This window comes from Nicotiana tabacum, chromosome 4 (genome assembly GCF_000715075.1).
Source record: "Nicotiana tabacum cultivar K326 chromosome 4, ASM71507v2, whole genome shotgun sequence".
Classification (NCBI taxonomy): Eukaryota; Viridiplantae; Streptophyta; class Magnoliopsida; order Solanales; family Solanaceae; genus Nicotiana; species Nicotiana tabacum.
Window position 1 is genome coordinate 39,543,182 of NC_134083.1, and position 22,627 is coordinate 39,565,808.

The window sequence follows — 22,627 nt, forward strand, 5'->3', positions numbered from 1 at the left end:
TTTAAATTTTTACTTTAAAATACTCAAATTTCTAAGAAATTTAATTTGTAAACCTAGTAATAGTGACAACCAAAGGATGTGGTGGATGAGACACTCCCTTAACCATAGGTCTCATGTGTGAGCCATGTGTATAAAATAATTCTTGGTAGGGAGCGCTTTCCCCCCGAATAGAATCCTATGCGGTGCGAATCCGGATAGTCGGACTTCAATGCGGATACTGAACACCGGATGAAAAATCAAAAAAAAAATTGAATGGGGCCAAGGAGTTGAAGGGAGAAGATGACAAAAATGGCAGGTTTGGGTTCGTTGAGCAACAGACCAAAAAAATGGATCGGGCCAAACCGTGAAAACACGGCACCAGCCGAAATCCAAAATTTCAATTCCACCCAGCCCTTTCTTGTAGCTACACGAATCATACCCGTAAGCCCAACAGCTCATCAGTTGAACCACTCATCCCATCTTGAGTGGACCATCCATCTTTTGGATCCCAAGAAAATTAACGAATATCCGAATAACCTCTTTACCCCACCCCCAACAACACCTTTTCCTTTGCTTTACTTGTCCGCTTTGAATTTGAGTAACAAAATTTTCAAGTCCTCACACCCTATATATACAGCTTATTCCCTAGCCTTATGGTTCTTGAAGGTGCCCGCAATCTCAAAGCATCTTCTCTTTCTCTAGAAGCTCCTCCGCTTTCTTCTCTCTCCTTTACAGTTCAAAAAATACTTTTCAATTCCTTACCTCGTATAACTCAATCCAAAGCATGAACTCTACGCACGCAATCAAATTTCTCTATAGTTACGGCGGGAGAATCCTCCCCCGTCCCTCCGACGGCAACCTCCGTTACGTCGGTGGCTTTACCAGAGTTCTCTCCGTCGATCGCTATATTTCCTTTGCAGGTCCGTTAGTACATTATTTATTTTCTTTTTTTAAAAGTAGAGTTATTGCTGTGCTTTTTGCGGGGAAAATAGGAGCTGATGAAAATTAATTGGTGCAGAGTTGATGGTGAAGTTTGGAGAACTGTGTGGATCGTCAATGAATTTGAAGTGTAAGTTGCCGAGCGAGGATTTGGATGTTTTGGTAAGCATTACATGTGATGAGGACCTGATGAATATGATTCAAGAGTACGAGCGAGTTTCGGCGTTGACGAATCGGGAGATGAAGATTAGAGCTGTTGTATTTCCACTCAGCTCGGCGAAAAAAGTCTCTCCTCCTTCATCGCCTATGTCGTGCTTTGACTTTCCAGCATCGAAATTGAAGCCGGAAAAAGTCAGCCGCTTCTATTCGCCTTCATCGTATGCGGCGGCAGCAGCAGCTGGGTATTACTCTCCAGCTTTGGGATATCCAGTCGGCGGAAGGAAAGACGGCAGGAAGTTTTACTACCCTTGCTGTGAACGTGGAAGCCCTAGGCATCTTTACTTTGTTGCTCATAGAAACCATAGCCAATAGAAATTAAGATAATAATAAATAAGGGACAGAAATTGAGGTTTTTCAGGAGATATATGAGTTGAGCACATAGACAAGAGTGAATTAAGCTCGCCCACCCAAGAAAAAAAGAAAAAGAGATCCAAAAAAGTAAAAAAGAAGACATATATCATATGAAGATGGAATATATACAATGACAAATGCCGACCGAATGTTGGGTTCATGAATTGGATTTTACATTATTTGAGACTGCAGTTCAATTCAATTGTGAGGTTAGGTTGAGAGTTTTGAGATATTCTGAGTTTGCCCTTTTTTGGACTTGTGCACACGGCCGTTAGGGTTCCGTTCTCCGTCTTGCTTTGGCAAATGGCGTGTTGCTTTGGGAGTTATTCCTTTTTAAAAATAAAATAAAATTCTTTTGTGTGCCCACCCCGCGTTCGTTTAGGCATCGTTTGGGGCCTCAATTGATTCCGTGGGGGGGGGGGGGGGGGCAGAGAAGAGAACCGTTCTTTTGTGGACACTTGTAGATAATCTGGAGGCTGGCACACGTGTTTAGGCAGCACGAATGAGGATTCACACGCTTTAGGATTTTGTAACCTTTTCTTTTCTGGGAAAACTTTTGGTTTTTTGGTGCGGGGGTCTATGTATGTCCCCAGCCGATTTAATTACTCTTTCCCATTGGTCTCTTTCTTAATTTGTGCGTTTAATTCATTTCTTATTAACACTTTTCCTTTTGAGGTATTTCAGGATTGGAAGCATTCTGAGCTGGCAAAGCAAGAGAGGAGCAGCTTGCGTGAATTATTCGTCGCGGAAATGATGATTCAAACAATGGGATCATATAATTAATAAATCTTAATTTCTAATTAAGAGGAAAGTAAGGAAAATTTGAAACAGTGCTTTAGAGGCAGAATTCGAGGGAACCATAAGCCCTCGAACTTTATATAACTATTTAATGTATGAAATATAGTAATTAAACTGAGGAAAGATAGTAATATTAGAATTTGTAAAAGTGCATTAAAATTGTTTAAGATGGTAAAATTTGAGAGGTAAGTAATTATTTAGACGTAAGAATGTTCACATAGTCGTAAATGTTGACATGCGATGTATAATTATAATAAAGTACCAGGGGTTAAAAACTAAGACGAAAGTGATCTAGGTATTGAGTGGTTGGGCGGCTCAAAGTGTAGGTGGTACAAGGATTATTCAAGGCATAAAGTGGTGAAATTTGAACGTTCTAAGCGCGTACAAAGCCAAGAACGTTACAGAAGGGTTATTATATTTGTATATCATGCTCCTTTACAATAATTATGTAAGTTCGTTTAAATTACAATCATTAATTATGATTAAATAATTTAAGGATATATATTAATTATGATAATTAAGAAAGTTTACAAGTCTATGTAAACACATGTCGTATACTCCACTATTTATTTTGTATTGAATGTGCGGATAAGTTTGTATCGAGTCTTATGAGTTGTGTCAAGGGACTAAATTACGTTAAGATAATAAAAGGGTTGCGTTGTAATATGTGCAAAATTTTGTCGGTTAAGATGAATTAAGAAATTTAAATGGTCGTAACTTTATTACTCTAACTGATCAAAGTTATTTTTTAGTTGAATTATTTGCTTAACAATTTCCTCTAATATTGTTATATATCCAACTAAGCATATTCTTTTCGTAAGTTATGGGTCAGTTAGTTCTTTCATTGTTTGATGGGACAAGTGGGTAATGCGTGTAGTTTAATTACAAACTTTTAGATCGAACTAACTCAATATGTCTTTTGACTCGCAAATGATATTTATGCAGCATAATGTGCTCAAATTTAAGCAGCTAGCTTAAGCGGATTACTTTACATTACATGTGAAGATGGGGCAATATAGCGAAACTAGAAGAGAACTAAATAATAAGAGCCCAATTGGACATAAGAAAATTTTCTTTTTTTTCAATTTTTTTTTTTGAAAACGGCGTTTGGTTATCAAAATTTTTCAATTTTTCCAATCTCACTTAAAAATGCATTTTCAAATTTAAAAAATTGGCGAGGTTGCTAGTTTTTAGTTGCAAAATATATTTAAAAAAAGACATCCAAATATGTTGCAAAAATTATAACAAAACACAATTTCATCTTCAATTCAAATTTTAGTGAAATTCCAAATTTGAATTTTTTTTTTGGAATTCATGTCCAAACGCCTACTAAGTCCAAATGTGGAGGAATATTAGTTGATTTGACCTGGAGCAACTTGGCCAGCTAATAATTTCAAGGGAAAATAATGTTTTTTTAGAATGGCAGAATATTAGGGTGGTGTCATTCATGTTTCGGGGATTTGGCCCTAGTCGTCTTCGAAAGGCTGTATATATTGGCACTTGTTGAAAGTCTTCTATTTAGGAATGGACTAGCAATATGATTCTCGGAATATGCCCATGCCGGGAATATAAATTATTGTCTCTTTGACCAAGTTCATTTAGTTAAAGGTATTTAAGTTTTTTGGTAGTCAAAAGTATCTTTTTTTCAAAGTTAAAGGTGTTTGACCAAGTTTTTAGAAGAAAAAAATTATTTTTGAGTATAACCAGAAGTCGTTTTTGAGAAGCAAAAAAAAACTAGATGTTTTTCAAAAACACTTTTGAGAAAAATATAGTTAGAAACACTTTTAAAAAGTTTGGTCAAACATTAATTGTTGTTCAAAAATATTTATCAAATTAATTAATCAAACACAAACTGTTACGCACAAAAAATCTTTTTTTAGAAAAGTATTTTTCGAAATAAGTTGATTTTAAAAGCTTAGTCAAACACACTATTAATTGACATTAGTTACAAGAAGTTTGTTGAAATTGTGGTAGGGAAAATATAAATAGGACTATCTCTCTTTGATAATATATGTTCGCAGATGAAATGATACACGAATCAATTGGATTTTGGGTCGTTGACATTTCTTGATTACTTTGGGTTGTTTGGTGTACCCGTAGAGGAATTAACGCGAGTGATGCAGAGATTGTAATGTACAAATTATTCTCTTGTCAGACACTTGTTAATTTGATGTTACAAATTAACATGTAGTCACTACTAGAAAATGTGAAAATTAGTATTCAGACTAATTTCCGACTGAAATTAGTATTCAGAAATTTCCGATGGTTTCGGTCGTAAAATATATGAAAAAAATTGTTTATATTTTTTTTAATATTTCTACCATATTGGAAATTTAGTTTTCAGTCGATCCATGAAAGTCAAGTTTTTAATGTTTGACCACTTCTGGACTTTCGATTGAAACGATCGGAAAATTATAAACTATATAATTAATTTTTCGATTCGGTTAGAAATATTTTTAAATTTTTTGTCAGTGCTTTTCCAATCAAAACGTCGGAAATTAAATTATTTTTTTAATTTTACTTTTGTTTCCGGTCGAAAATCTAATTTAAAACCCTCCACCGACCTATTTCTTCTTTTCTCCTTCTTTATCTTTTCTTCCTTTCTTTCTCTTCTCTTTCTCCTCCATCGCCGGCGGTCGTGTTCGAATATCAATTTTTCGGCGGGTATGAATCTCTCTCTCCCTCCTCCCTTTCTCGCGGCTAGCTTTGATATTTTTTAACCCCAACTATTTAATTTTTTTTCGTTTTCAGGCAGCAATTCCAGCATGCGGGCTTTGTTTTTTTCCGGCGAGGTAAGTTTTCCGTTCATCCTTTATTCGCCTTGAATCTTAATATTTTTTTGTTTATTGCAATTCAAGTAGAATCTTAATATATTTGTTCTATGAATCTTAATATATTTGTTTTATATATTATTTGTAACTAGCTAGTTGTTTATTGCAATTCAAGTAGAATCTTAATATATTTGTTCTATATATTATTTGTAACTAGCTATTTATTCTCTATGACTTTTTAACTTATTTATTTAGAGTGGACTAGTAATAGTTAACCTCTAGACATTGAATTTTCTTGATTACTCTTTCTAGTATTATGTACAAGTGAACTATATATACTTGTGTGCTAATTTTATTCTGTATATAGTATTGATCAGGAAACCTACTCCTTAGTAATTAATGATAAAAAATGATGCCCTTGCCTTTATCTGAATTGACATCTTGAGAAGTCATTGTAACTAAAGCTCTAAATATGCAATTGTAAGACTTGCAAACATATGACATATTTTTTAATTATTATGCAATAAGCCAAATGTACATAATATCACCAATCCTAAAAGATTCTTGATTAAACATCACTAAAACTAGAAAACTTGAGGACAACCCCCCCCCCCCCCCCAATTATATTATGAAATAGGGTTTGTTGAAAAAGCATCAAGAAAGTTTGTTGGGAATGAAGTGAAGATTTGTGTGCATATTTAATTACGTAACTTTTGTTTTAAAATCTAATTGTGTTACTTATGAAACGAAGATAATAGTGAAGTTTAGAGAAGTTTAACACTTATTGGTTTGTGTGGATGGAATTGGACATAGTAGATGAATGTATAATAGAAATTATTCGAATTGTACGGGAGTGCGGGATGAATTTATAGAAGGGGTTGCTGGCTTTATTTCTAAAGCAAAGACACTTATGATTTCCTTATTGAAGGGACGATTATGTGCCCTTGTGTGAAATGCAAGTGTGTTAAGTTATTGGGTCCCGATATTTTTACTGTTCATTTGTATAAGAAGGGTTTATGGAAACTTATTATGTATGGACTGTTCATGGGGAGAGTCATGCTAGTGTAGATGATGTTGATTTTCAGAACTCTTTTGGTGGTGAAGAAGATAGTCGTATAGCGGAGAATATTAATATTGAAAATTCTCGATTTAATGAAATGATGAGGGATGCTTTTGAGATGTTCCCAGGGGCTCAATCTGAACCCAATGATGAGGCTAAGTGTTTCTTCAAGCAGTTAGAGGAAGCTAGTTGTCTGCTTTATGAAGGCGCATCGCATTCCAAGTTGTCTATTCCAATTAGATTACTAAGTATTAAATCGGATAATTCTATTTCTCAAGCGGTCATGGATTCTATTATTGACCTTATGAATGAACTTATTCGACAAAGATTGACCTACCCAAAGTTTTTTATATGGCAAAGAACTTAATCATTTGCATCGGTTGATTATCGTATCCCCTGGGGACGAGTAAGTAATTCTTTATTTTTAATTGTTAGAATAAAGTTTCACATATATTTGACGAATGCTTATTTTACATATTAAATATAATGTAGGTTTTTGCCATCCTATCAGGCCACACATATGGTTGTGAAATCTATTGAGCGATTTTTTTATGAGCCGTGGAATTCCTGGAGAGAGATATCATACCATATCAGAGTGAATATGTGGCTTCAATTTAAGGTACGAATAAATATAATTTATATAATATTTATTGTGTTCGTCTAAATTTTTTTTAATTGCAGACTAAGTGTGTATGATATCCTCAGCATGAAATTCGGGTGAATGCTATTTTCGAGAAGGGAGCTCAGAAAAGGATTAAAGATACTCATTTTGTTGCTCGGAAAGGTGGCAACATGCCCGATTGGTTACGTCAAGATATCTCGCTTTAACTATTGGAGAAGTGAAACACCAATGAATAGAAGCAAAAGAGTGAAAAAGAGAAGGCAAACAGAGCCTCCAGTAAGGGTGGCTCGTTCGTTGCGCAGCCCATCGATTGAGATTGATAATTTATTTATAAAATTTTATTTAGTTTTACTTATATGTGATCGAACATAATAAACTCATATTCTTAATTTTGACAGAAAAGGCACATGGGGAAATGTGTCATGCTCATGTCTTTGAGGATACACATAAGAAGAAGAAGAAGAAGAAGAAGAAGAAGAAGAAGAATGGGTCGAACCGCGTGCATCAGAGACATGTAAGATTCTAAAATCAATACTACATTTATTTTGGTTAAGATTAGTTCGTTTATATGATGCTTATCATCTATATTTTAGGACGAGTATCAACGATTTATGAAGGAATGGCAACAAACTCAACCTGATTCCCAACCGACGCCCGAAGATATGACTTCGATATGGACACAAGCAGCCGGTGGAGTAGATAAAGATATAGAATTTTTTAGTAATATTTATTTTAATATTATTTTGCACAAATTGTATGTTTCTTCTCTTGCTCATTTAATTTTAATTTTTTTATTTCTCATGAAAATAAATAAAGGTAGAGTCTACGGACTTGGAGTTAAACCGTCGTTCGGCCGCATTATTCAGTGGTGCTTCTGCTTCACCGGAAGAAATTGAGACTATACAGAGCTAAATCAATGAATTATCGCAACAATTAAATAATACTCAAGAAACAATAAGTATGATGTGGACATTCATGGAAACCAACGTGCAATGGAAGAATCTAACAATGAGGAGACTAAAACCGATGAAGAGTAGTAATTTGGAATGTGTAGTATGATATTTAGACTTGATTGATTTTGACTTGGTTCGTTTTAGACTTGGTTGCATGTCATTTTAGTTGAGATTTTTAGATTTTGATGTGGTTTAATAGAATTTATATGTAACGACCCGGCCGGTCGTTTTGAGTATTTTAGCCTCGATCCCCTAATTTATGTTTTCTTTATGTTATATTGTAGTTACGTGACTCGTCGGGGTATTTAGTTTTCGTTTTGGTTTTGGTTTCGGGTGAGTTTCGGAGTGAAATGGGACACATAGTCCCTAAGTTGGAGGTTTAAGTTGTTAGAGTTGACCACAATTTGACTTGTGTGAAGACGACTCCGGAATGGAGTATTGGTGATTCCAATAGCCCCGTATAGTGATTTTGATCTTAGGAGCGTGTCCAAATGTTAATTTGGAGGTCCGTAGGTCGTTCGGCGTTAATTGGCGAAAGTTAAAAATTTGAGTAATTTGAAAAGTTTGACCGGGAGTTGACTTTATTGATATCGAGGTCGGATCCCGATTTTGAAAGTTTTAATAGGTCTGTAATATCGATTATGATTGGTGTGCAAAATTTGGTGTCAATCAGAGTTGTTTTGGTATGAATCGGCGTTGGGTTTGGAATTTGGATGTTCATAGGCTTGAATTTGGGTTGCGATTCATAAAATTTATGTTGTTTGATGTGATTTTTGGCCTCGAGTAAGTCCGTTATGTGTTTTTGAAACTAATTGGTATATTCGGAAGGAGTCCCGGGGAGCCCGGGGGTGATTCGGGTTGAATTCAGATCGAAATTTGGACTTGTTGAGCTGCTGGACTTTTCCAGCTTCTAGTGTCATCGCACTTGCGGAGGGACTGGCCGTAGGTGCGGACTAGAAAAAGCGAGCTTGTAATCACAGGTGCGATTTTGGCTAAGCCCAACTGGGAGCACAGGTGCGAGGAGTTATCCGCATCTGCGAGAATGCAAGTGCGAAAAGGAGATCGCAATTGCGGACAAGGGTTGTCGTGTCTTTGGTCGCAGAAGCGGAGGGGTTCTCCGCATAAGCAGGCTCGAAGATGCGAGCCAAGGTCCGCATAAGCGGAATTTTGAGACTTGAGTGTTTTCCGCACCTGCGATGGTTTTTCCGCAGGTGCGGCGTCGCAGAAACGAACCAAAGGCCGCAGAAGCGGAAGTCGCTGGGCAGAAAATGGAATTTTCGAGGGTTTGATTTTATAATTCATTTTGGGACTTTGAGAGCTCGGTTTGAGGCGAAATTTCGAATGATTTTCAGAGAAGACTTTGGGATAAGAAATTCTAACTCATTTTTGATTAATTCCCACGAATCTATTGATAATTTCTTCATTTAATTAGTGTTTGGAGTTTAAAATTTGGGGGAAATGGTAAAAACTTCTTAGGCTAAGTTTTTGGGTTTTGAAAGGCAAAATAATGTCGGATTTGGATAATTCTTGTATGGTTGGACTCGATATCGAATGGGTGTTCGGAATTTATAATTTTGGTGGGGATCCGAGACGCGAGCCTGGGTCGACTTTTGGGGCGATTTTTCAATTCTTTGCTAAGATCATAATTTCATTATTTAAATTAGTTTCCTATAGTTATATTTATAGTATGAAATTGTTTTGGATAAATTCGAGCCGTTCAGAGTTAAAAATTGAGGGGAAGGACTTCTAGTTGATTGATTTAGCGTGGTTTGAGGTAAGTGAATTATCTAACCTTGTGTGGGAAAAATTTCTCTTAGGATTTCGTATTGTTGTGATGATTGTGAAATGTAAAAGCCGTGTGCGCGAGATGAAGAGTGCGTACACGGGCTAAATGTGAAATTTCTAAATTTTTGCTTTGTAGTTTCCTTTCATTCTTTAATTGAGTTACTTTAATATATTATAAACATCATGTTTGTCTAATTTCACATGTCACTTGTTGTATATCTTATTTGCAAATTGCCTTACATGTTTAGTTGAATTACTTATTATCTTTTATTCTGTATTCATTATTTAACTGTTGAACCCTTACTTGAAATTGCTATTCTTGAGTATTTTGCTGTGAGTTTGGTATTGAGTTGCAAAGGCCGTGGTGTCTATTGAGGCAAAGTGTAAGTTGTAAAATATCATTTTTATTGAGCTGTTATGTATTGGCATTCGTGTTATTGTTGAGAGGATTGTTTGGTTGTTTGCACGAGGTTTCAGTCGTGATGTTGTTACTATTTGCACGAGGTTTCTGTCGTGCTGTTATTACTATTGATACGCATGCGGTGGTATAAGGTTTGAGTGCTGAAATGCATGTGGTGAGATAAGATAGGCTTGATCCGCGTGGCTAGTAGGAGAACTACTAGCAGTCATGCAGTGTGATAAGATGAGCTAAAATGCGAGGTGCTAATTCGGAAAAATAATTTTCAAAACTAAATGTCAAGGCTCCCACTTTGATATAAGGAAAGACTGTGAGTTACCTTTATAATTTGGGACTACGAGGCGGTACCTCAGTAGGGCCCCTTTTTGATCTTCTCTATTTGTTGTGTTTGTTTGGTTGTTGTTTCCTTAGCATGTAAAATTCCTATTTTCCTTTCGTGTTGTATTAACTGCCTTGATTCCGTGTTGTTAACTTTTCGTAAATTCTTTATTGTTTCACTTCCTTGTCATTATCATTATATCATTATATCTTCTGTTTCGTTTCTTATTATCTCAAGTAGGGCCTTGACCTGATCTCATCACTACTCTACCGAGGTTAGGCTTAACACTTACTCGGTACCGTTGTGGTGTACTCATACTACGCTTATGCACATGTTTTGTGCAGATCCAGGTACATCTTATCAATCCCAGTACTAGCGTATTGAGCCTGCATTTGGAGACTTCAAGGTACACCTGCCCGCGTCCGCATGTCTCGTAGTCCCCTTCTATCCTGTTCTTCCTTATTTCTTTACACTTTTATAGACAGTGATGTATAGAATTGTTCAGCACTGTATCTAGAGTTTGTGATTTATATCTCACTAAGTTTTGGGGAGTTGTACACATTGAGTTTATAGTTTCTTTTTATGAAGTTTTGAAATTTTAAGTTTTATTTAATGTTTTCGCATGTTGTTAGTCTTACCTAGTCTTAGAGATTAGGTGCCGTCACGACATTCTACAGAGAAAATTTGGGGTCGTGACATTACACTTGTTAAATGATTTTGTTATGTTTAACCTAGTTTGATACTTGATGTTTTTGGCTCAATTGATTGAGCATTTGTGATATTGGTTGTGTTGTATATTGGTTGTTTGATTTGGCAGGGGGTGTAGCTTAAAATACAGTAGAAGCAGAATTCTGCTATATTTTATCAAAGTTTGCGGCTGATTTTCGACCACTTTGGTCGAAAACGGGACTTGGAAAATTCCTAGGTCGAAATATTTAATTAATTAATTTGTAATTTTCGACCGATTCAGTCGGAACATTTGAATAAAATAATAATTAATTATTTAAATTACCGACCAAATCGATCGAAACATTAATTATTTAATTAACATTTATTATTAATTGTGCGGCAGAATCGGTTGCAAACTTTAATTTTATTCGATCAACTTGACTTTTTCTTGTTGCGGACAAAATGGTCGGGAGTTTCTGAATGATTCGGTCGAAAATATTTTACGACCATCATTTTTCCGACCACTTGAAATCCGTCGGAAACAATAGATTTCCGATGGATTTCGTGGTCGAAAATATGACATTTTGTGGTAGTGAGTGTAAAACTTAAAATATGCCCTTTATTTTTAAACAAAATAAAAATTTGTTTACTTATGGAGGTTGGTTTATTCGTTTTACTTGTTTAATACATGTATGACTAATATCTAAGTTCTTATTCTATATTCGATCCTACATAAAATAATATATACATGTCTAATAACTTATGCATGTATTGTTTATGAGGAAAAGAATAATAAAAGTAATCAAACATTGTTTAATAAAATGTTAGATTTTATTTGGAGAGAACTCCTAACCATACCAACCAAACGGCCCTTGATGTATGACACTCTTTGTTTATTGTGGTTTTTATCGTGTGTGTTTTCATGAAAAGGTAAAAATTAAAAAAAAATAAAATTAAGATCTTAAATATAGAAATATACCAATTTCGGTAAGCAAATCGAAAAAGAAAGACTGTCATAGTAGTTGGAAGAGGAGTAGAAAAAAGATTATGCTTTGGAAATGCTAGCTATACTTAAAACGCATAATAGTGTGAGAAAAAACATTACTATCGTAGATATGATTACTAAGGCTATTGTAAACCAAGATTTTGGTTGCTCGATCATACATCTATATTCAGGCCAGATTAATTAATTAGCAATATTTAACATGTCTATATCTTAAGTTCTTAACTAATCTATCTTGATTGTTTCCCTAAGAAACAGGAAGAGAAAACTCATTCTTTTTTCTTTTCTCAGTGTTTTCGCAATTGAATAAAAGGTGAAGAGTGTGCTTAAATGCTTATAGTTGATCTGTATACAACCAGGCGTTATGTGCAGTACTTCGGAGTAATTTATAAACTCTTGATTCTAGTAGTCACAATCCGAGTTTCAGTCATGATAAATATTGAAGATAAAGATTAAAAATAAATTAAAAAAGAAAAGAAATCAAGACCGTTTTTTCCTTTTTGACATTTACGAAAGAGTTGAAGGGGAAAATTGTCTACTTCTACATGACGCCAAGAAATTGTCGATTATGTGATGCAATCAACTGCAAATTGAAAGAAGAAGGAAGCAATTTGATAATTTAAAATCATTCAATGGCTGATGTAGGATACAGCCTCTACTAGGATAATTGATGACTCATTTTCCAGAACCACTGCCTTATCTAGATTTGGATTAGTTTTAAGTGGATAGAACCTTTCGTTCCTAGCATGCGAAGTGATAATATATTGAATTGCCCAAAAATGTCCTAAGGTCTAAACCACCATTCGAAATATTTATAAGGGAATAAAAGGGGCAATGACATCAAGATTGGTCCCCGGAATACATATGACTGTATTCTGTACTACGAATTAAGATAGAGCAACTTAATTGCTCTCGTTTGAATAACTTTGGTGATTATTTTGCTTTAGTTGCACTCGCCTACCTTATCGCATCATTACATTTTCTTATTATTACATTTATTACGTACATTAATGATTATTTTTTCTTTTTTATAAACATTGATGCAAATTATGTACCATCGGTAGAGAGATGATGTAAATCCTTTACACTTGATATTAATCTTTAAGGTTTCGAATAAACCAATCTTAACTATTGCGTATATCGTTTTTCAAAGTTACAGCATAATGTATAATGGCAGTAAATTATTGTACAATCGAAGTTAGAGAAGAACACACTGTATCTTCTGTTGTATACTTAATGGATAGAACAAGAAACTAACTGCATATAAAACAGATCTCCTCTTTCAAAGTAATGTAGAAATTAAAATCTTGAGTAGAAATACATAAACGAAGATCAAGTTCTTCATATATGATTCTTCTGCCAGAAAGACTGATGGCTCTTGTTGGGTTTAAGGTGAATGGAAAATGGGGAAAAATAAAATTTTGATTTTTCCTCCTTGACAAAGGAACATTGTCCCATATTGGAGGAGGAAAAGACTTTTGATGGGTATATATACAATTGCTCTTCTTCTAACTCTTAAAGAGTTAAGAAGAAGGCAAGCCCCGCGCCGTCGTCGTCGCCGGCTTCGGTCAAATGATTGATTGATTAAATTTTTTGGACCAAATTTATTTGTTAATATTAACGCAATAGATGCATTCAAACAATACAAAAATGAAGTTGAAACGCAACTTGACAAGAGAATGGGTGGTGAATACGAATCTCCTTTTGAAAAAATATGTTTAGAATATGAAATTATTCATCAAACAACGGTCCCTTACACGCCCCAATTCAATGGGATTGCGGAAAGAAAGAATCGATCATTAAAGGAAATGATGAACGCTTTGTTGATAAGTTCTGGTTTGCCACAGAACTTGTGGGGGAAGCCATTTTTACAGCTAATCGGATATTAAACCGAGTACCCCATAGCAAAACGCAATCCATTCCACATGAAAAATGGAAAGGAAGGAAGCCCAACTTGAATTATTTTAAAGTGTGAGGTGTTTGGCAAAAGTGCAAGTTCCTAAACCCAAAAGGGTAAAGATAGGACCAAAAACTGTTAATTGTGTTTTCATACGATATGCAACAAATAGTAAAGCATATCGATTTCTGGTTCATAAATCAGAAAATCCCGACATTCATAATAAAACGGTTATAGAATCAGATAATACTGAATTTTTCGAAAGTATATATCCGTATAAAAAGTCAATTGGTGAAGCATCTAAACGACTTCGGGAGGAAACAAAAGAAAGTACGTATAATCAGGAGGATCCAAGACGGAGTAAACGTCAAAAAACGTCTACTTCATTTGGACCAGATTTTGTGACTTTCTTATTGGAAAATGAGCCTCGAACATTGAAAGAAGCCATGACTACTTCCGAATCATTATTTTGGAAAGAGACAGTCAATAGTGAAATATAATTCATACTGAACAACCATACATGGGAATTGGTTAATCTTACTCCAGGCAATAAACCATTGGGTTCTAAATGGATTTTTAAGAGGAAAATGAAAGATGATGGTACTATTGATAAATATAAGGCAAGACTTGTGGTCAAAGGGTATAGATAACGAGAAGGTCTTTGACTATTTTGATACATACTCTCCAGTTACGAGAATTACGTCCATACGAACGTTCGTAGCATTAGCTGCAGTATATGGTCTTGAAATTCATCAAATGGCCGTTGAAATGACTTCTTAAATGGAGATTTGGAGGAAGAAATTTACATGGAACAACCTGAAGGGTTTGTGGTTCCAGGTAAAGAAAAGAAGGTATGTAGACTTGTTAAGTCGCTTTACGAACTAAAACAAGCATCCAAACAATGGCATGTAAAATTTGACCAAACAATGCTGTCAAATAGTTTTAAGATAAATGAATGTGATAAATGTGTGTACATTAAAAATGTTACAAATCACAGTCATTGTTTGCTTATATGTGGATGATATGCTGATAATGAGTAATGACATTGCCAACATAAATGCGACTAAGCGTATACTAACTAGCAAGTTTGATATGAAAGACTTGGAAGTTGCCGATTTAATTTTGGGTATTAAGATCCATAAGACTCCTCAAGGTCTGGCATTGTCGCAATCTCATTACATTAAAACAGTACTTGAAAAATTCAAGCACTTAGATTTTAAAGTTGCAAAGACTCCAATTGACGTGAATCTTGCACTTGCAAAGAACAAAGGCCAAAGCATATCACAATTGGATTATGCTCGTGTGCTGGGATGTTTAATGTATATCATGAATTGTACTCGACTAGATATAGCTTGTGCTATAAGTAAATTGAGTTGATACACGAGTAATCCAGGTCAATCTCATTGGATGGGGATGAAACGAGTTTTGGGATATTTAAAACATACCCAAGACTTTGCTTTGCACTACAGTAATTATCCTGCGGTGATTGAGGGATACTGTGATGCAAATTGGATCACCGGTTCAACTGATTCTAAGTCCAAAAGTGGATATGTATTCACTATTGGTGGAGGAGCGGTATCTTGGAAGTCATCCAAACAAACGTGTATTGCCCGCTCTACAATGGAGGCTGAATTTATTGCCTTAGATAAAGTCAATGAAGAAGCTGAATGGCTCCGGAATTTCTTGGAAGATATTCCATTTTGGCCCAAACCGTTAGCACCAATATGCATACATTGCGATAGTCAAGCAGCGATTAGAAGGGCTGGGAGCGTTATGTATAACGGTAAATCTCGTCATATACGACGAAGACATAAAATTGTTAGGCAGCAACTCTCTAGGGGGATCATCACAATTGACTACGTAAAGTCAAGCGACAATGTGTCGGATCCACTTACGAAAGGCCTAACTAGAGAGGTAGTTGAAAGATCATCGAGGGGAATGGAACTATGGCCGAGGACAAGTCATTGTGGCGGTAACTCTACCTAGAAGACTGGAGATCCCAATATCTAGGTTCAAGGAGATCAAACAAAGTCATTAATGACGATTCAACATTGTCAACTAAAGTTTTTGGTCCATTTTCGTGATGAGACAATGTTCAGTACCAAGGATAAAGCAGTAAGGCTTTTTAATGGTTTCTAAATTTGATACGGGGCATATCAAAAAGTGTATCTACGGGATGACACGTTTAGGAACCACCTATGTAAGTGAGAAGTGTTAGTCGCTTCAAGGAGAATTTTGCAAGGCCAGTTCTCTACGCACTTATGAAACCAGGCGGAGTTTATGGCTGAAACGAACACAACAATGAGAACCAAAGACGATTAAGGGTTGGTTGTGTGACTGATGGTTGTCTAGGTATATACCAAAGTTCGACGGTTCAAAGATATCAAATCTACCGATTGATCGAGTATATCCGACATAAGTTCACTACGGAAAGTTCAAAGGGAAACCTACTTATCCAGATGTGATTAATCCTTGCGTGTAAATCACACAGTTTTTCATGCATATTTTAGTGATATAGCCATTCCCCATTCATGTGGGGGATTGTTGGGTTTAAGCTTCTTAGAACTTAAATGAGGGTGAATGGGAAATGGAGGGGAAAATAAAATTTTGATTTTCCCTCCTTGACAAAGGGACATTGTCTCATATTGGAGGAGGAAAAGACTTTTGATGGGTATATATACAATTGCTCTTCTTCTAGCTCTTAAAGAGTTAAGAAGAAGGCAAGCCCCGCGCCGTCGTCGTCGCTCGGCTTCAGTCAAATGATTGATTGATTAAATTTTTTGGACCAAATTTATTTGTTAGTATTAACGCAATAGTTGCAACCTTGCATGAAGAGTTGTAACTCTTCAAGTATAACCCAACGTTTTTTGGCTATAAATACATGAACTCTCCCTCAGATTTTCCTTACGAAAATTCCGATTAATCCTTCTTCTTTCTGCATTGTTTTAACAGAAAAGAAAGTAGTAAGTGTGATTTACTACCGCTATTTGCATTCGTTGTCACTGGGATTTGAAGTATCGCTACACCAGTGAGGGTAATCCGTTCTATCATGGGAGGAAATAATCCTAAACCTCGGGTACTAGGAGGGGATTAAGTTCCTTAAGGAAACACTGTGAATTCAGTGGGCTCGGAATAATTTTGTTCTTCTACATTTCTGGTTTTATATCGTTTTATTTTTTAATATATTTTCGAATACAGAATATTAACAGGCTCTTTCCGTTCCTACCGGAACCATCTCTCCTTGGCTACAAAACACTTGAGCAAATAATATCCAGATACTGTTCAGAAAATTTTAAAACTCAAGTCCAAACCATGAACTACGAAGCATTACCGTAGATAGACCGCACATACAGATACAGGAAACTAATCACGATATGTCAACCAGTTTCCTGCTCAAAGTCATCACCTTCTGACTCCTCACCATTGTCCGCATCATCATCGTCTGCTTCATTGTCAAAGTCTTCTTTATCATTATCTATGTTAGTCTTCCCAATTACGACTAAGTTGCTGTTCATCTTTCTGATTTCATTACACTACAAATTTTGCAAACATCAAGAAGGAAAAGTTAGGAACTTGGTAGTATTTGTCAGTTGATATGAGGCCAGACAACTTCTTATGAAAAAAGAAAAGAAAAGAAAGAAAGAATGCAGTTTTGCAAATGAAAGCGAGACAGAAAGTTACAGAAAAAGGAAAGAAAACAAACATAACGGACTTAAGAGTTGCAGCAAAGCAAGTAAGAGGAAAAGCTGGATCCAACCAGCCAACTGTTTGATACATGCCCACTTTATCCCACTTTTTTTTTGATGAAATAAGATACATGCCCACTTTATCCCACTTTGGTTTATCATGGGCTACACAAAGAACATATTTTCCTATTTTCTCCAATATGGCACCTTTTTAAGTCTTAAACCTTAGTAGTTAGTAGTATTCCAGTAAGGGAGAATGTAGACACCAGCCAGGGAAAAGTTCATGATTCAATCTCTTCCAAAAAACTTTTCTGTTCTTATAAATAAGTCTTATTGATGTTTACATGGAAAAATTGAGACATGGTTCAGAGAAAAAGGTCAAAATTCAACCTCTTCCAGAAAAACAATACAAACTAATTTTATAATCATTATATTGTTTGTTCAAAAAATTAACCAACTTAACCTACATAAGAATCTTTTTCAATAGAAGATTTCTTGAGAAACTGTGAAATTATAGCATGCTTTTGTCTCCCTCCACTTCACCATAATTCTTTCTTTTTTGTTTCTAACCCCTCCTTTCCTTCAGCATTAATCCCTCAATGGTCTTAAATAGCTAGAAGTAAGAGTTAGTAGCATCAACAATCCTCAAATCGTAGGACAGGCAGTGTTCTGCTATACTGCCAACTAAACACTTAGCTGTTGGCTTCCAACACCCGACTTGGCAATTATAATTAAGGTACATGGCACTAGGAGAAGTTTGCAGTCCTAATTTTCGAACCTAATCAACTAATAATTTAACAGTTGTCGCAGCAATTATAATGTACAAACCTTTAATTAAGGTAATTGTCACTGGAATAACTCCAGAAATAACAACTTACATAAACTTAAGTAAGCAAGCAGCAAATAAGTACCTTAATACAGGGATGGTTGAGGCCTGAAAGAACATATGTTGGGGAGAATATATAAAAAGCTAAAAGAAGATCATAACTCATAAACACACAAAAAAAAAATATAGAATGAAAAAATACATTTGTAAAAACATAAAGGCAAGTGAAGAGACATGTCTGACGAATTATGTATATATCATGGAAGCATCACTACATCTTTTTCATTTTTTGTACAATGCATAAAAGAACACTCTCTGCAAAGACAAATTTTCATTGTTCTTAACCCAGGGAAGAGACTAGTTAGAAGAAAGATCCTATAGGTCAAGAGCCTTGGGCAATAGGCACATCATTAGTCCTTTTCCACCAGCTACCCTAAAGTAGCTCTATCAAGCCTAACTTTCTGTCAATCTTGCTTTTCATTCAAGAATAAGATGCTGGTCCAAAAAATTCCTGTATTTCAGTGGAAGAGTCCAGCTATTCAAGAGTGTTCTATTTGAAATGCAAACTTATTGGGCTCAAGTCTTTCTACTACCAAATAAGATCATTACACTAGTGCCAAATGTTTGCGGGACATTCCTGTGGACTGGCAGCAATGAGGTCTCAAGGAAGGCCTTAGTAGCATGGGACAAACGGTATATGCCAATGTCTGCTGGGGGCCTAAAAATTCTGGATTTCTGTAGATGGAACAAAGCAGCTATTTGCAAGCCTCTTTGGGTTGTGAGTTGTGACTCAGAAAAAAGAAATTTATGGGTGAAATGGATTCATAGATTCTAAAGGGAGAGACTTGCCACACTTTCCTACTCCAAAACAAGCTGGTTGGGTAGTAAGGAAGATCTTTGATGCAAAAGATTGGTTAGTGAGTAATGGGGATTCTAGTTTAGTGCTTAACAGTTTTACAGAAAAGGAGAAGTTCAGCATCAAGAAAGCTTAAAAATCTTTCACTCCTCAGTTTCGAAAGGTAGCATGGAAGAAGGGAGTCTTGGCGAAAAGCATAATACCTAGGCATCAGTTCATCCTATGGTTGGCAATACAACAAAGACTCGCCGATGTTGATAGACTAGAAAGATGGGGGATTCAGGTTGATAAGGGCTGTGTGCTATATAGTTCAGATATTGAGGAAACAATGTCACATCTCCTGCTTGCCTGTCCTTATTCAAAGCATTTGTGGGGGTTTATACTAGCTTGGCTGGGAAAAAACAGAAGAAGTGGCTTTTGGCAGGATAAAGTGCAGTGGGCATCTAACAGCGTTAATAACAGCAGGCCAAGGGCTAGTATCCTAGGCTTCCAATTTTGTTTACCACATCTGGGCAGAGAGGAATGCAAGAAGATTTCAAAAGCAGAAACAAGAGAGTTGGCAAAGGATCAAGGAAACTGTTATACAACTTCATATCATAGGCCAGAGAAATTGTAAATGGAAGAGTCAATCAGAGAGTTTTAATAGGTACCCAACATAGAGTTGGCTAGATTGCTGCTATATGCTGAGGTTCCAGCTTATACCCTTCCTAGAAGGTGCTGAGCTGAAACTGAATAGCATTGCAATGCCAAAGTTTTGCTTAGTGATGTAGATACAGTTTTGGTCTTACTTTTTTAGAACTAGCTCTTGAGTCCAAAAGAGCTTGTTGTGTGCATTGTTATACTTGGTTGAATATAAAATTTTATTTTGACCAAAAAAAAATAAATAATAGTCTTCCTCTTAAGTTGACATGGTGCTGTTAATACTTAATATCCTCATCATAATTACATAAACATTTCTATTTCTATTTTTTATTTCTTCCAAACACCGTATCACTTAGGACCACACACTTGGTTCGTCACTTTTGTACATTTCGTTTATCGCGTCAGAATAATAGAGAAAGCTAGAAACTATGGTCCAAGTTGGTTAAGGCTTGAAACCTTTCAAGAATATATTAACTTTGAGACAAACATTATTCCTATTTGTGGCTCCCCCTACCCTATCAAGATTAATTTTGTGTTGGATGTAGTATCACAGCCTCCATATAAACTAGTTCACCTCGAACCCTGATACAGATTAACAATTTCTTTCAAGCAAGTATAACCTATATAATAACAGCATATTCACTAGCAGTAATACTGATGGAAAATGTATGTTACTTCCCTGAGTTCCCCAGCAATTCTCGACGAGACAAGCACTTCTAAATATTTATAATAATAATATGACCTAATTATCAACATTTGATACCCCTATAAATGCATCGACAAGCAACACAATAATGAGAAACTAGTTCACCTTGAGTCCTAATACAAAAAAAAAAAAAAAAAAAATTGTTTAAAGCAAGTATAATTTATATTATAGCAACATATTTACCAGCAGTAATATACTCATTAAGCCAATTAGTCAACATTTTGGAGACAAAAAGAGGAAAAATACTTCATGTTACCTACCGATCAAAACAAAAAAGGAAGTTACTTAGGCTACTCCCCCTAGCAATTCACAACAAATGAGACAAGCACAACTAAATATTTATGATAAGATAAAACTTTCAACAGTTGATACCCTAAGATACATATACAAGCAACATTATAATGAGATTTGAAACTGTTGGGAGAAAGAGGGGAACGGCGGACCTTTTCTTCAAAATCAGATTCCTCCATAGCAAGGAGGAGCTCGTCGCTCTGAGGCTGGGGCCACTGCGCGGGGAGCAAAAACGACGTCGGAATAATTCGAGTAGAGCATGGGTACTGTAACATGAAGGATGGATACTGCAACATTTTCCTTTCCTTTCCTTTCCTTTCTTCCCCGCTCTCAGCTCCTCCTTTGCTCACTCTAATACTTTTTGAGTTTGTATTGGGCCTTGTTTGTTTGGGGGTCTATAAAGGCCCATCCTTTCTTCTGGAAACTATATTTTCTAGATTGTATTTTTTCTTTCCCTTTTCTTTAGCTTTTTCCTTTTTTCCAATGTTATTACGGTAAAACCACATAGCAGGGTCATGTTTCCAGTTTTCACCTATACGGCTATACTCATGATAATTGCTTGACCTTGAATTTAGCGTGATTCTTTAATTGTTCAGTTATTTTATTCATCTAATTTGACTTTATGATGCTCTACTCTTCTTATTCTTTTTGTTCCAATTTATATAATATCGTTCGAATTTTGAGAATTAAACGAGTTTTTTTATCGTTAAATATTTTAAGTTATTAATTATTATAACTTATAATACTTTAAGTAATGTTTCAAAATGAAAAATTTATTTAAAAAACTCAAAAACTATAAGTCCGAATTTAAGGTCAAAAAAAAATTGACTCTAAAATTTGAACGATGCCACAAAAATTGAGATGATTAAAAATAATCAGGACAATAAGTTTTTGGAATTAGTAGAGTAGGGCTCTTTCAAATCTTACACATGCCATACACATTGTTGAACTCACGCAGCAAGTTACTACTGTATAGGCCAAAATCTGCCCTTAGGATATTTAGCGTAATATGGCACTAAAGAAAGAGTCGGTCGAGGTGGACCAGGAAGCAGCAAAGTCATTGGCCGAGGTGTCAGCCATGAGCCGTAGTCGAGATGTCGACGAGAGCCGACGAGAGCCGCAATCGAGATGTCAACAAGGGTCGAGGTCAAGGCTGAATATTGATGACAGGAGTTGTAACGGCTAGTTTGTCAGGATAGGATATTAAAGGAGAATATTCTAGTGGATAATCTCTTTACTTGTACTACTAGAGTTTCTTAGGAAAATGTCTCATATATATATATAGAGAGAGAGAGAAAAGACAATGATAGGGGGTAATATTCATTTGATAAGAACATTTTTCGGTAGAAGATTCTCTCCATCTTAAAAAAATACAAAAATTGCCTTTTGACAAAGATTCTTGCTCATATTATTCCACATCTTTCCACCAAATCCGAGGATTGTTCAAACAAATCTTGGATCTTTCTGTCACTCATCATTGTCATGAGAAATATTCGTCTAATCCATCCATTATTGGGTGAATTATTCTCCTTATTTACTTGAATGCCATTTATTGTTATTTATTGTCAGTTACACCTTCATTATTGCTCATACTTTAAGAGTATTTTACACTTATTGTCATCAATCATTTACGGGATTTGTCCCCACCTTCCGCATGTTTTTAAGATTTGCATCTAGAGTTATTATCCTTAACTAGATTTAACCCATCATTATATAAATTTAATATTTTAACCGAAAGTTACACTTTTTGGTCAAACGATTTGGCGTCGTCTGTGGGGATATTCTAGCTAAGTCTTTTAGTTTTTTCTAGATCTACAATCAACATTGGTTACTAAAG

At 35.5% G+C, this 22,627-nt stretch overlaps 1 protein-coding gene and 1 long non-coding RNA gene across 4 annotated transcripts; one reads left to right on the top strand and one right to left on the bottom strand.

The window, feature by feature from the left end:
* Nucleotides 1-221: 221 nt before the first annotated feature.
* On the top strand, nt 222-7,576 carry LOC107816966 (uncharacterized). Of its 3 annotated transcripts, XR_012708634.1 has the most exons (9): nt 222-899; nt 998-1,080; nt 2,173-4,950; nt 5,038-5,078; nt 6,246-6,523; nt 6,610-6,736; nt 6,799-7,015; nt 7,138-7,253; nt 7,333-7,576. It is a non-coding gene; the product is annotated as an uncharacterized LOC107816966 (long non-coding RNA). The 3 variants fall into 3 exon arrangements; XR_001655098.2 differs by lacking the exon at nt 6,246-6,523 and having other exon boundaries at nt 225-899; nt 6,823-7,015; XR_001655097.2 differs by lacking the exon at nt 6,246-6,523 and having other exon boundaries at nt 228-899.
* Nucleotides 7,577-16,878: 9,302 nt separating this feature from the next.
* Nucleotides 16,879-21,164, bottom strand: LOC107816975 (uncharacterized). Its single transcript, XM_016642731.2, has 2 exons — nt 20,943-21,164; nt 16,879-17,316 (listed from the first exon to the last, which is right to left on the bottom strand). Exons 1-2 carry the CDS (start codon nt 21,084-21,086, stop codon nt 17,161-17,163), a joined length of 300 nt encoding a protein of 99 aa, XP_016498217.1. The 5' UTR covers nt 21,087-21,164; the 3' UTR covers nt 16,879-17,160.
* Nucleotides 21,165-22,627: the final 1,463 nt, after the last annotated feature.